The sequence below is a fragment of the Mobula birostris genome, chromosome 6, assembly GCF_030028105.1.
Source record: "Mobula birostris isolate sMobBir1 chromosome 6, sMobBir1.hap1, whole genome shotgun sequence".
Taxonomy (NCBI): Eukaryota; Metazoa; Chordata; class Chondrichthyes; order Myliobatiformes; family Myliobatidae; genus Mobula; species Mobula birostris.
Window position 1 is genome coordinate 26,948,448 of NC_092375.1, and position 15,034 is coordinate 26,963,481.

General features: G+C 41.8%; 1 protein-coding gene across 3 annotated transcripts in view; it reads left to right on the top strand.

The window, feature by feature from the left end:
- Positions 1 to 15,034, top strand: part of LOC140198879 (transmembrane protein 50B) — an 81,657-nt gene that overhangs the window by 35,034 nt on the left and 31,589 nt on the right. For 2 of the 3 annotated variants that reach the window (XM_072260063.1, XM_072260062.1), the window contains exon 3: positions 1,029 to 1,127. The exons of the other annotated variant lie outside the window; for it this stretch is intronic. In XM_072260063.1, the coding sequence (XP_072116164.1) occupies positions 1,029 to 1,127 (99 nt within the window). The remainder of the gene's footprint in view (positions 1 to 1,028; positions 1,128 to 15,034) is intronic. 3 annotated transcript variants of the gene reach the window in all.

The following is a 15,034-nucleotide window of genomic DNA, read 5'->3' on the forward strand; positions in this document are numbered from 1 at the left end:
TGTGTAAGGATGGTATTTAGAGCTATGGCTGCTGCATCATCTGTTGATCGATTGTGAGATGTATGGGTAACTTATTCCAGAAGAAGCTATTGGTATTGCTATGAGCTTGCTCTATATCTCTTTTTCTCTATATAGCTTTTTCTTTTGTTTTTAGGAAGGTTAAGTACTTGTCTAAATACCACAACTAGAAAATTGGTGCTGTTTATAGCAATGATGTTAAAGTTTTCTTAAATTTTCAATCTAGAACATAGATTTTAAATCACCATCAGTTATAATTTATATATTTACTGTAGTTTAAAGTTATGTTTAACAAAAAAGATGCTAACTAGATGCCAAAAGTTTTAAACTTAGAGTGGGTGGCAGTTTAAATAAGGTTGCAAAGGTTCTGAAAAATAGTGAAGGAGCATAAAGAATAAAAGGATAACTGGCCTGTCCTACAAATAAATCTGATCACATCAGAGACAAGTTTTAATCACTGATCTATGTTGTGAAATTTGTTGTTTTGTGTTTGCAGTACAGTGCAAGGCATAAAAATGTTGCTATAAAGTTACAAAAATACATAAATTGTGCAAAAGGGGAATATGTGGTAGTATTCATTGGTTCATGGACCCTTCTGAAATCTGATGAGAGGGGAGGAGTTGTTCCTAAAATGATGACTGCAGATCTTTACTACCCAGCCCTATGGTAGTAACAAGAAGAGGGCATGCCCCTGATGGTTGCTGTCTTCATGAGACACCAGCTCTTGATGTTATGTTCGATATTGGAGAGAGTTGTGCCCATAATGGAGTCGGCAAACTCTGCAACCTTCTGTGGTCTATTTGCAGCCTGCACACTGGAGCACACATACCAGTCATAATACTCTCCACAGTACATCTGTAGAAATTTGCTAGATTATTTGGTGACTACCACCAGATCCCAATATTCTTTGATCCCTTTATACACAAAAATCAAACCACCTCAGTCTTGAATGTTATTATTGTTTTCCTTTCTCTCGTTTCCTTCCCTCCCTCCCTCCCTCGGGGATGAAGATGTCTTGCTTGTACTCCACTCTGAGTTGTGAGGTAGCTGATGAAGATGATGAGGGACCCACAGACTGTGCCAGCAGTGAGACAGAATATACACCACAGGTGAACAGTTTGGAAGGTTGATCATTCCTTTCACCAATTACATTGACCTTTTCTTTGTGCTTCTGATGAATGGATTCTGTTCTCTCTGTTACCTGAATGTGCCTCCAATTTTGGGCTGCCATGGGCTAAGAATTTCCAGTTTAAGATGGGAATAGAATGAGGTGGGCAATAAATGCATAGCTGAAGAATTGGAGCGGGGGAAGGGATTTGGATTCCTAGATAATTTGAATCTCTTCTGGGGCAGGTGGGACCTGTACAAAAGGGACATGTTGCGCTTGAATCCAAGATGGACCGGTATTCTTGCAGGCAGATTTACTGGAGGAGTGGTTTAAACTAATATGGCAGGGGGGTGGGAATAAGGACGATAGAGCTGAGGATGAACCAGCAGGTTTGCAAGTAGATGAAGGGTGTAATATAAAAGTAAGGAAGGACAAGCCAATGATTGGGTACAAATGCAGACAGAGCAAAAAGTTAAATTGTATCACAGAGGCAAAGTTCAAAAGGGCAAAGAATGCAGGACTGAAAGTGCTGTATTTAAATGCACATAGCATTCGGAATAAGTTGGACAAACTTGTGGTGCAATTAGAGGTTGGTCGGAATGACGTTGTGGGCGTCACTGAGTTGTGGCTGAAAGAAGGCCATAGTCTAAATATATTACTAATAATGCCTTTTCTGAGGTAAATTGTACTAAATTAAGGTGTATAATTAAGATCTAAGGACTCATTTTGTTTCTGAATGTTGTTGCTCACTTCTACTGTTTGCGCGATTGATGTCCTTCTCCGCTCCCCCCCCCCCCCCCCCCCGTGCAGTGTGTGTTGGTCTTTATTTTTTTTAATTGGGTTGCTTTTTGTTTCTTGCTTTGTGGCTTCCTGTAAACAAATAAATCTTAAGGGTGTATAATTTATACATTCTTTGATAATAAATGTACTTTGAACTTGAACTTTGAATCAGTGGGGATGTTGCACTAGGTTTTCTCCAACACGTTGAGAACACACTTCAATCTTTTCCTTTACTCAATGGGTAATTTCTTGCTATGGGAGAGCTTAGAAGAGAGGGTCCTCTTTTACATCTGGTGTTTGGCTTGGCAGCCACATGGCCATCCTGTCAGAGTTCACTGACCTAATTAAAACCTTTCTTTCATTTTTTTTTGAAGAAGGTGGGGGATGCTAATGTTCACTTTACCTGCCTGTGAAGATGTTGAAGTTGTTGAGGATTTTTTTGAATAACTGAGCATCCACAATTTACCAAGGCAGAAAATTGCAAAAATATACAATTGTCTCCAAGTGAAGAAGTTTCACATTAGTTTAAATGATTTTCATATAGGGCCTTGCTTCCCAAATACTCTGAGGAAACAACAGTTCATTATCAACCCAAAAGTGGTCTTGCATAGCTGAGTGAGAACCCGTCCTTCATGTTCTAAACAGTTTTGAAAGAACTGGCTTTAGTTTGTCTAATTTATTTGTTTATAGGTAATTTGAGCTCAAAGTAGGTAACCAGTATTTCTAGCTACAACTGGCCAATAGATGGAGCCAATAGACTCTCAAGTAATTTTAATCTATGACGGTGTTTGAATGAATTGTTTGTTTAGTTATCTAGCACGGAATAGGCCCTTCTGGCCTTTTGAGTTGCGCCATCCAGCTGCCCACCCCACCCCCCCCCGATTTAACCCTAGCCTAGTCACAGGACAATTTACAATAACCAATTAACCTACTAACTGGCAACACACATCAAAGTTGCTGGTGAACGCAGCAGGCCAGGCAGCATCTCTAGGAAGAGGTACAGTCGACGTTTCAGGCCGAGACCCTTCGTCAGGGGTCCTGACGAAGGGTCTCGGCCTGAAACGTCGACTGTACCTCTTCCTAGAGATGCTGCCTGGCCTGCTGCGTTCACCAGCAACTTTGATGTGTGTTGCTTGAATTTCCAGCATCTGCAGAATTCCTGTTGTTTGTGTTTAAACCTACTAACTGGAACATCTTTGGACTGTGAAAGGAAACCGGAGCACCCAGTGAAAGCCAGTGCATTCCAAGGGAATGACATATAGACTCCTGACAGATTTGAACTCTGAACTCTGCCCCGAGCTGTAATAGTGTCATGCTAACTGCTATGCTGTCGTGAAATTGCGTCTTATTTTAGTTTCTGGTTAAACGACTGTTTGTTTGAGGTTTTGCTTTGCCTTATTTTAGTCCTGCTAAGTCATGACTATAGGTTCAGGTTTCCCCTAAATTTCTCTTTAATATTTTAAAATATTTCCAAATATATTCAAAGGTACAATCAGCATATAGTTTTGGCCATAAATACAAAGCAGACTTTTTATTTATTTCTGGAGTCCAAATTGATTCAGCATTTCCATTCTGCTAGAACATGAGATTATCCAAGTGAAACCTAGATTTATTTTACTAATACCCTCTTCTACTCAATTTCAGATAAGAAATTCTTCATAAACATGATTTGGCCAAGTATTTGGGTGCAGCAAAGAAGTGAGGTGCCAAAATCAAGTCCTTGTTTTTTTTTAAAAAGAAACCCAAAATATATGATGGTCACTTTGGGTGGAATATATTTCATATTTTCTGTGCATTCCTGTGCTTTGAAGTTAGGTTTTTACAATCCTAACTTATTACAGTTTGTTTTGTATATGACTTGGCTTTCAATTTGGATATTAGTGATGATACTGTACAATCTTCACTTGCATTTCCCTCATGTTATTCATTAACAAAAAGTATTAACTAACATCTTGTTTAATAGTCATTAAATTCTTGATGAATTTAATGGTTTGCACGTCAGAATAACCAAGAGTCCCCTCCTTCCACTCACCCCCCTCCCATTTTATTTGTTTTTAAAGATGTATCTCACCATTTGGAAATGATTCTCACTCCAGTCCTTGTGTAACTAAAAGTAATAAGATTCTTAAAACTGGCCATAAAACAGAAGAACTAAAAGATGTTTTAAACTTAATAGTGTACTTAGAAAACCCAAATTCCGTTACCAATAAGTTTACTTTTTAAAAAAGAAATGGTTGTGGGGTGTGTGGCATTGGTAGTAAGACCATCCTTGAGGTGCTGTTGAGTTGCCGTCTTGAACTGCCACAGTCTTTCTGATTGAAGGTACTCCCCAGTTCTAGAATTCAGACAGTGAAGGAGCAGTGAGCATGATGTGTAACTTGTAGAGGAACCTGCTGATGGCGATGTCCTTGTGCCCGTGCTGTTGTTGTGGGAGCAAGTGAGAGGCAGCAGAGTCACAGCTTGAAGTCCTGTTGATGTAGCTTTATTGCGTATGCTCAGTGCATTTTGGTTAGGGCCTGCAGTGCACATTGCAGCCATGGGTATGTTGTTAGTGGATATGTGTGATGCTCAGAGTGGTAGTTATGTGCCAATCGAATAGTTTTTTTTCTTTACGGTGTTAGGCTTCTTGAGTGTTGAAGTTGCACTTTTCTAAGCAGGTACTGATCACACTTTCTGCTTTTTCTTAATTGCTAGCTGCTTCCTCCATTTTGGTTCATCGTCGATGTTTGTACTGCTGTATGTGGAGTTGACACTGAGGACGGTATGGTACTAGGCTGCTATCTCTGGCAGGTCTGTTGGGCTGCTGGAAGAAAGTGTAGTCAGGAATTCACACAGGCTGTAAAATGATAATGCAGGAAAGCTGCTCGACCATACTGCAGGGTTTGTTCACTCAGTGTGAAGATCAGTTGTAAAATGGGCTGGGCCTGTAGCAACAAATCTGTTGCCTTTGTTCTTTTCTGGTGCTGTGTCTGTTTTTAACTGTGAGAAAGGGAAGGAGGAGGGGACCCGGGGGGAGGTGATAGGCGAATGAGGAGTTAGAGTCCAGAGTGGGGAATAGAAGAAGAGGGGAGGGAATCGATATTCATGCCATCATGTTGGAGGCTACCCAGAGAGAATATAAGGTGTTGCTCCGGGTGGCCTCATCCTTGCACAAGAGGAGGCCATGGACAGACATGTCATAATGAGAACTGGAATTAAAATGCTTGGCCACTGGCAAGTTCCACTTTTGGCAGATGGAGCAGAGGTGCTTGTCGAAGCGGTCCCCCAATTTACGACAAGTCTCGCCAGTGTAGAGGAGGAGCACCGGACACAATAGATGGTACCAGCAGATTTAAGGGGTGAAGTGTTGCCTCACTTGGAAGGACTGTTTGGGACCCTGAACAGAGATGAGGAAGGAGGTGAATGGAAAAGTGTAGCACTTTGTCCACTTGCAGGAAAAAGTGCTGGGAGGGATGACTGGACAAGGAATCACAGAGGGAGTGACTCCTGTGGAAAGCAGCGAGTGGGGGGGGGCGGGAAGGTAAGATATGTTTGGTGATAGGATCCCTTTGGAGGTGGTGGAAGTTGCAGAATATGATGTGTTGGATGCAGAGGCTCATGGGATGGTAGGTAGGGGTGTACTATAATGGCTCAGGGGTGTGCGGTAGCACTCTTGTTCTGTGCTGGTCACACTTCCAGCTCTTACTCAGTTGCATTTTTTTAGCTGATTGTGACAAAGCATGGAGTTACAACAATACCTTGTAACTTTTGTAAGGGAATCAACTTAAAGTCTGCGCCAAGTTAGATCTGGCTGACGAATTACCAGAAACAGATTCTATATTTATTTAAATTGAGAAGAATCACAGCAAAGAAATAGGTACGCATTTAAATTAATTGCTGTTTGTTTCTTTATGTCTAGAAAGTTTATCCCCGACCTTAAAAGCAACATTTTTGTTCTTGCTGGAGAATACTACGGAAGATCTGTTAGTGTGAATAAAAATATGGATGTACATTCTGCTAAAGACTGCTTTGTTGATATTTTTAATTGACATTGGTGTAATTCATAATTCTTATTACTATGAAAGAAGATGGCACAAAAAAAATCCAAGATTAATCCCATGCATCTAAACTTAAAATGTAATGTACCATTGTGGAGAACGTGAGTTTTCAGTAAAAGGAACAGACATTAAAAATAGGAGTAGGACAAGAGTACCTACCCTACCAATCAATAAGATCTTGGCAGTCAAAGTGAAGGATAATCCAAAGAGCTTTTACAAGTATATTAAGAGCAAAAGGATTATAAGGGATAAAATTGGTCCTCTTGAAGATCAGAGTGGTCGGCTTTGTGCGGAACCAAAGGAAATGGGGGAGATCTTAAATAGGTTTTTTGCGTCTGTATTTACTAAGGAAGCTGGTATGAAATCTATGGAATTGAGGGAATCAAGTAGTAAGACCATGGAAACTGTACAGATTGAAAAGGAGGAGGTGCTTGCTGTCTTGAGGAAAATTAAAGTGGATAAACCCCCGGGACCTGACAGAGTGTTCCCTCGGATCTTGAAGGAGACTAGTGTTGAAATTGCGGGGGCCGTGGCAGAAATATTTAAAATGTCGCTGTCTACGGGTGAAGTGCCAGAGGATTGGAGAGTGGCTCATGTTGTTCCGTTGTTTAAAAAGGGATCGAAAAGTAATCCGGGAAATTATAGGCCGGTGAGTTTAACGTCAGTAGTAGGTAAGTTATTAGAGGGAGTACTAAGAGACAGAATCTACAAGCATTTGGATAGATGGGCTTATTAGGGAGAGTCAACATGGCTTTGTGCGTGGTAGGTCATGTTTGACCAATCTGTTGGAGTTTTTCGAGGAAGTTACCAGGAAAGTGGATGAAGGGAAGGCAGTGGATATTGTCTACATGGACTTCAGTAAGGCCTTTGACAAGGTCCCGCATGGGAGGTTAGTTAGGAAATTTCAGTCGCTAGGTATACATGGAGAGGTGGTAAATTGGATTAGACATTGGCTCGATGGAAGAAGCCAGAGAGTGGTGGTAGAGAATTGCTTCTCTGAGTGGAGGCCTGTGACTAGTGGTGTGCCACAGGGATCAGTGCTGGGTCCATTGTTATTTGTCATCTATATCAATGATCTAGATGATAATGTGGTAAATTGGATCAGCAAGTTTGCTGATGATACAAAGATTGGAGGTGTAGTAGACAGTGAGGAAGGTTTTCAGAGCCTGCAGAGGGACTTGGACCATCTGGAAAAATGGGCTGAAAAATGGCAGATGGAGTTTAATACTGACAAGTGTAAGGTGTTGCACGTTGGAAGGACAAACCAACGTAGGACATACAGGGTTAATGGTAAGGCACTGAGGAGTGCAGTGGAACAGAGGGATCTGGGAATACAGATACAAAATTCCCTAAAAGTGTCATCACAGGTAGCTAGGGTCGTAAAGAGAGCTTTTGGTACATTGGCCTTTATTAATCGAAGTATTGAGTATAAGAGCTGGAATGTTATGATGAGGTTGTATAAGGCATTGGTGAGGCTGAATCTGGAGTATTGTGTTCAGCTTTGGTCACCAAATTACAGGAAGGATATAAATAAGGTTGAAAGAGTGCAGAGAAGGTTTACAAGGATGTTGCCGGGACTTGAGAAACTCAGTTACAGAGAAAGGTTGAATAGGTTAGGACTTTATTCCCTGGAGCGTAGAAGAATGAGGGGAGATTTGATAGAGGTATATAAAATTATGATGGGTATAGATAGAGTGAATGCAAGCAGGCTTTTTCAAGAGTGAGGCAAGGGGAGAAAAAAACCAGAGGACATGGGTTAAGGGTGAGGGGGGCAAAGTTTAAAGGGAACATTGGGGGGGGCTTCACACAGAGAGTGGTGGGAGTATGGAATGAGCTGCCAGATGAGGTGGTAAATGCGGGTTCTTTTGTAACATTTAAGAATAAATTGGACAGATACATGGATGGGAGGTGTATGGAGGGATATGGTCCGTGTGCAGGTCAGTGGGACTAGGCAGAAAATGGTTCGGCACAGCCAAGAAGGGCCAAAGGACCTGTTTCTGTGCTGTAGTTTCTATCATGGCTTGTCTGCCTCGGGCTCATTTCCTTTGCTGTGCCAATTCTCCATGACCCTCAATCTTCCAAAAATGTATCTCTTTCTCTTTAAATTCTCTGGTGATCTAGCCTCCTGTGGTAGAGAATCTGAGATTCACTACTTCAGTTTTAATTTGCTGCCCCTTGTAACTGTATCATCTCTCCCACTCATGAAAACATCTTAATATCAACCCTTTATGCCCCCTTGGGATCCTGTGTTTTGGCAATATCACCCTTCATTGTTCCAAACTTTAAATAGTACAGATTCAACTATATTAGCTCTGCTTGATGGGGCAACCCACTCATCGTAGGAATTATCCCAGTGAATCTCTCCTGGTCTACTTCCAGTGTTAATAGATCTTTTTATTAAATAAGGGGATCAAAATTGTACACGAAGCTCCAGGTGCAACCTCACCAACACCTTGTTCTGTACTGCTCTGTTTGAAAACTCCTTTCTCTTTCCGAGCCAATAAAAGGCATAATATACCATTTTCCTCTCTAACTGCGTTGCCGATTGGCAGGTGGGCGATTTGTTACTTTTTTGGGCGAGAGAGGGGTTGGGTGTATGATGTTATTGTCGCTGTTTTGTTTTGCGTTGGAGGAGCTTGGGGGTTTAGGGGTTTGATGTTTTAGCTGCCATGTCCGGGTGAGCGATCTTTTAGTTTTTTGTTTGAGTGAGAAGTTGGCGGAGTTCGGGTTTGCCAGTTTTATTTTTTTTTAAGTGTGGAAGGGGGCTCTCAACAACTTCCTTTTTTTTTGTATTTTATGGCTATCTGGAGAAGACAAATTCCACGGACATTCTGTGATAATAAAATGAACCTTAACCCTTTTTGTACTTGCTGCATCAGCTTGCTAAGCTTTAATAATTGATCCACAAGAGCACCGAATTTTTTTCGGTACTCCACTGGTTGTAATCTCTCTCCAAGGTTGGTTCAAAGGAAGAATGCAGTTCTAGGAAATGTAAAGTATTCAATGGGATTGCAGTGGAGAAACCCATATATAGCTCTTCTTTCAGTTAGTCCTGACGAAGGGTCCCGGCCTGAAACGTCAACTGTACCTCTTCCTAGAGATGCTGCCTGGCCTGCTGCGTTCACCAGCAACTTTGATGTGTGTGGCTTGAATTTCCAGCATCTGCAGATTTCCTTGTGTTTGCGTCCATATATAGCATTGACTCCTGATTCATTGATTTTGTTTTACGTGGAATAGGGTGACGGTGATGGAGGCGGATAGAATAGGGTCTTTTAAGAGACTCCTGGACAGGTACGTGGAGCTCAGAAAAATAGAGGGCTATAGGTAACCCTAGGTAATTTCTAAGGTATGGGCATGTTGGGCACAGCTTTGTGGGCCGAAGGGCCTGTATTGTGCTGTAGGTTTTCTATGTTTCTATCAGTATATAAGGAAGTAGAACAGAAATAACAGTAATGTACAAATAACTAGAAATGACTAAAGAATTCTTAAAAAGTTTGTAAGTGGGTCTTTACATTTGAAGAATGACTAACATTTCACAAAACAGTCATGCCTAGGTACCATATTTTAAGGTTATGCAAAGTAAATAAAGTTAGGGGAAATCCTGCATTTATCTGATCACACCTATTTGTTACTTAGAAGACTAACATATTTATTCAGAGAACAAAATCATTTGTTTGTTCTATTTCTGAAAGTGCTAATGTTATCAGGGATGGAAAGGGTTCTATGTATGAGTTTTTCTTTACACCAAAACTGAAGCACCAAGTGTTTCTCAGCGATCAAGTGATGATAACCTTGCCCACTGCCATCTCCAACAATCTGGCAGAACTGGCTAAGAATGACTTCCGACCTTCTTTGGTTGCTGTTTTGCTCAATTTTTATCATGGCAGACTAGCGCTGCGGCCTGCAGATAGCGAGAGGTGCAGTGCTGGATTGAACTGAACTGACTAGCTTGGAGTTTTTTTGATGCCTTTGTGATTTGGTGTTTTGTATTTTGTTGTTTTTCACTCGTTATTTTTTTTTCTTCTTGATGTTTGCACGATTTGTTCTTTTTTTTTCTGTGTATTGGGGGTTTGATGCCTATTTAAAAAACTGGTTCCATGGTCTTATTTGTCTGGTAGCTGTCTGTGGGAAGATGAATCCCAGAGTTGTATCCTGCATACAGACTTTGAAACTTGTACTGTCTTTGACTGTAATTGTGCTCATTTTTATGAACAGATGGGTTTATACAAATGTCCATAAATATCTGACCTGAGGTGTGAATGCCACTACTTAGTCACGATATTATGATTGGCTCAGTAGTACTGCAAATCTCCCAAGGTGGGAAGCTGTAGATTAATAGCTGTATGCATCACAGAGGAAGTGATGAGAGGCTATGACTGTCTCTCTGTTGACATGAACATGCAGAAACATTCCAGTATCCTGACCATGAGTAGCAGATTATCTGTTTTATTTAGTTTCATTCTGGGGATTGTGGGGAGGACTGTGGGCAGTTAGTCTCTACAATTCTGGAGGACTTCATTTTCTCCACATTACAAGTGCAATAAAATAAAATGATTTGACTCATCCCAGCAATACAGAAAACAATATTCATTGATCTCATGGCTGTGCTTGTTATAAAGAGTTGGAGCAGGCTTTTCAAGAGATATCTGGACAGATGGACACTTGAGTGAAAGGTTTGTTTTCTATGAAGGGCTTCTGGAAATATTGGAACTGTCTCCCACTCATGGTGTTTGCTTTAATCCCAGGAGTAACCTCTTGTAGAAACAATAGAAGTAAAATCAATTTACTCCTATCAAAACGGTGCTCATTTTTGGCTGCTGAATCATATCATGTTTAAGTACAACTTAACTGTTTAAATGTTACTGGCTTTGTGTCTTGACATTTGTTAACTTAGCAGCAGCAGTTCAATGCAATACATAATACAGAAGAAAATAATAAATTACAGTGTACATATATTGAATAGATTAAAAATAGTGCAAAAAACAAATAATATATATTAAAAAAATGAAGTAGTGTTCATGGATTCAATGTCCATTTAGGAATCGGATGGCAGAGGGGAAGAAGCTGCTCCTAAATTGCTCAGTGTGTGCTGTCAGGCTTCTGCACCTACTAGCTGATGGTAACAGTGAGAAAAGGGCATCCTCTGGGTGCTGGGGCTCCTTAATAATGGATGCTGCCTTTCTGAGACACCACTCCTTGAAGATGTCCTGCGTACTTTGTAGGCTAGTACCCAAGATGAGCTGACTAGATTTATAACCCTCTGCAGCTTCTTTCAGTCCTGTGCAGTAGCCCCCCCATACCAGACAGTGATGCAGCCTGTCGGAATGCTCTCCACGGTACATCTATAGAAGTTTTTGAGTGTATTTGTTGACATACCAAATCTCTTCAAACTTCTAATGAAGTGTAGTTGCTGTAACTGCACCATAAAGACAAAAGAACACTCCAGGCAACTCCAAAAAAGGTTGTTGAAAGCGCAAGTCTGGAGATGGATACAAGAAAATTTCCAAGTCACTGAATATCACCTGGAGTACAGTTAAGTCAATCATTAAGAAATGGAAAGAATGTGGCACAGCTGTAAATCTGCTTAGAACAGACAGCCCTCAAAATGACCATGCAAGGAGGGTACTAGTGAGGGAGGCCACCAAGAGACCTATGACAACTTTGGAGGAGTTACAAGCTTCAGTGAATCAGATGGGAGAGATTGCACATACAACTGTTGCCTGGGTGCTTCACCAGTCGCAGCTTTATGGGAGAATGGCAAAGAGAAAGTCACTGTTGGGGGGAAAAAAAACTCGCACAAAATCTCAGCTAGAGTTTGCCAGAAGGTATGTGGGAGACTCTGAAGTCACCTGGAAGAAAATTCAATGGTCTTTGAAACCAAGATTGAGCTTTTTGGTCATCAGACTAAATGCTAGGTTTGGTGTAAGCCAAACACCGCACGTCATCAAAAACACACCATCCTTACCATGAAGCATGGTGGTGGCTGCATCATGCTGTGGGGATGCTGCACTGCAGCAGGCCCTGAAGGCTTGTAAAGGTAGGTGGTAAAATTAATGCAGCAAAATACAGGGAAATCCTGGAGGAAAACCTGATGCAATCTGCAAGAGAACTGCGATTTGGGAGAATATTTGTTTTCCATCAAGAAAATGACTCTGTACGGTATAACCTACAGTATAATAAGGGACTGCTTTATGTTTTAGTAACACGTCGTTGAATGCGCTATTGGGCACATATTGAGCACACGTTATTAGGCTCGTATTGATCTGTACGTGTGTGTCGAGTTCAGATTATGCCAGTAAGGAACCATGCAATTTAACTCCTGTCTCCAGTGTTCTTATTAATAGCTTTGTTGTGTAACCAGGCCACATACACAACAAATTGACAACAAGAATTATGAACCTATATCTTATCGGAACGCCGTGTTTTAGTTGATAGCGACACTCAGAGGAGAAGAGAGAGAAGGGAGATGAAAAGGAGCAACACACACATCTAGACAGAATGCACTCGTTGCGCTAGCAAAAAAGGACACATAAATCAAGTGAAACGTGCTGTGACTGCAAGGAGCTAGCTAAAAAGAAAATAAGGAAAAATGGGGCTGAATTAACATAACAAAGCTGGCGATGATTGGAACCATTACAGTATTTGATAGTGGCATTGAAAACTGGGTAATTTACACTGAAAGAGTGGAGTTATATTGTTATGGTGTTAATGATGAAAAGAAAGCCAGCGTCTTACTTGGGCTACGTCCACACTAGACTGGATAATTTTGAAAACGCCGGTTTTGTGTAAAAACAATAGGCGTCCACACCAGGCGTTTTTAAAAAATATCTCAGTCCACATTAGAACAGATATTTGGGCGAATCTCCTCCTACTGGGCATGCGCAGGACACACAGAAAACAAGCGAAGAGGAAACAGTATACTTGCTGCGCATTTGTGCAGTTACAGACTCCGTCAATCAGTAGATGCCGTCCTGAATCCGGGGGCGGTGGCTATGCACCTCCATCTTCTTCGATCTTGCGCTCGTTTTCTGGCCTCAGCATAACTCAACCCAGTCCATTGCCTCACATTATCGTACCAAGTGGTTCGCTGCCTTTCTCTTTCCCTCTTTCCTTCTATCATCCCTTCCAATAACGATCTTTGCAGTCCACCACCTCTTAACAAGTGCCCGGCATATTCCAGCTTCCTTTTCTGCACGTTCTTCAACTCATTTTCTCCCCTCGCTCTCTTCAACACTTCCATATCACTGACCTTCATCACCCATCTAATTTTCTGCATTCTCCTTGAACACCACATTTCAAATGCCTCCAGTCGTCGTTGCACTTCCTTGCATATGGTCCACGGTTCGACTCTATACAACAGACTGCTCCAGACATAGCATTTCCAAATTCTACAACACAGCCCAAAGTCCAACCTCTTGCCACACAGCACGTCACTCAGGCTCCAGAACGTTGATCTTGCAATCTCAATTCTTCATCTAATTTCTGTATCACATTTCCCATCCTCTGTGACCATCTGTCCCAAGTACACAAACTTCTTGACTTGCTCTATGCCTACGCCGTTAATTTTGATACTGATTTTGGGGACTTCGTTCTACCATCATCTTTGTCTTTGCAGCATTTATTTTCATTCCAAATCGTTCTTCTTCAGCATTTATCTTATCTACTATTCTGAGTAACTCGTCCTCAGTCTCGGCTAACAACACTACATATCTGCATAATCATCAGCATACCTCAAGTTGTTCACTGTCACTCCGCCAATTTGGACACCATCTTCATCGTTCAACACGCTGAAGATTACCCCTGAGTATATACTAGAAAAACTTAAAAGGATTTGCATAAAACAGAGAAAACATTGCAACATCAACAGTACAAAGAGATATTTCTACTGAGGCTAAATAATCTCTTCATGAAAATAGCCCTTGTCAAAATAACACTGGCATGAGAAGACCGTTGGTTCATGATGCTTACTGATCCAAACAACCAAATTTCTAAATCCACCTCTTTCTACTGCGACGTCCACACTACGCTGGATAATTTAAAAAACACCGGTTTCGAGTAAAAACGACAGGCGTCCACACTAAACGTTTTTCAAAATATCTCTGTCCACATTAGACGGATATTTGGGCGAATCTCCTCCAATTGGGCATGTGCAGGACACACAGAAAACAAGCGAAGAGGAAACGGTATACTTGGTGCGCGTTTGTCCAGTTACAGAGTAGAAAAACTTTAAAGGAGTTGCTCTTGGCTCTCATGCAGGAGGACTTAAAACTAAAAGAATCAAATACTGGAGCGTATGGAGGCAACCGACAGGGAGTTCAAGGACAGTTGTTGTTGTTCGACCATTGTTGATGTCGATGAGGACCTCGACACCATTATGATGGTGTCGAGACTAGCGCGTGATTTGGATTTAAGTGAGGGAGAGTTGCGTAGCATCAGCCTCACTCTCTTCCCAATTCCCATCTGGATCCAGTGGCAAGACAGAGTCTAGACGGCTGGAGATGGGACTAGGTGCAGTGGATGACCAGGACGTCTTCTGTGTCTTGTCCTGCTCTACACATTCCACGACGCTTGCAGAGACCGCCTTCTTGACCATTGGACCTTCCATTGGTCTCATCTGCTCAATCTGCCGGAGTCTGTCTTCACATGCTGGGTAGACAACTCCCTATCCCACCAAGGGTTTGAGACCCGTCGGCTACCCTCACCTGGTTTAGCCGGCTTGTTGAAGCCGTTGCCCGGGGTGTGGCCGCTGTCGCATGCAAACAGCTACGGGGAGCCACAGGTGAGAGCTGAGTGCCAGGTGGGGACCAAAGGTGGACTAACCGCCCTGAAAAGGATGCGACATGTTCCCCCACCAGAGGTGCTACCCCTCCCTGACACCCCATACACCTCAAGGACAGTATGACCCGGCTGATGACGAACATTGAAAAACTGACTAACTCTGTTGCATTAATAAAGCATCTTGTTAAATGTATAAAACATGTCTGCATCAGTGTTATCTTGTATTTCCATACAATTATTTCTTCTTCCAAAATGTACAACCGTACATTTCTCAACATTGTATCTTATCTGCTATTTCTTTACCCACTCTCCT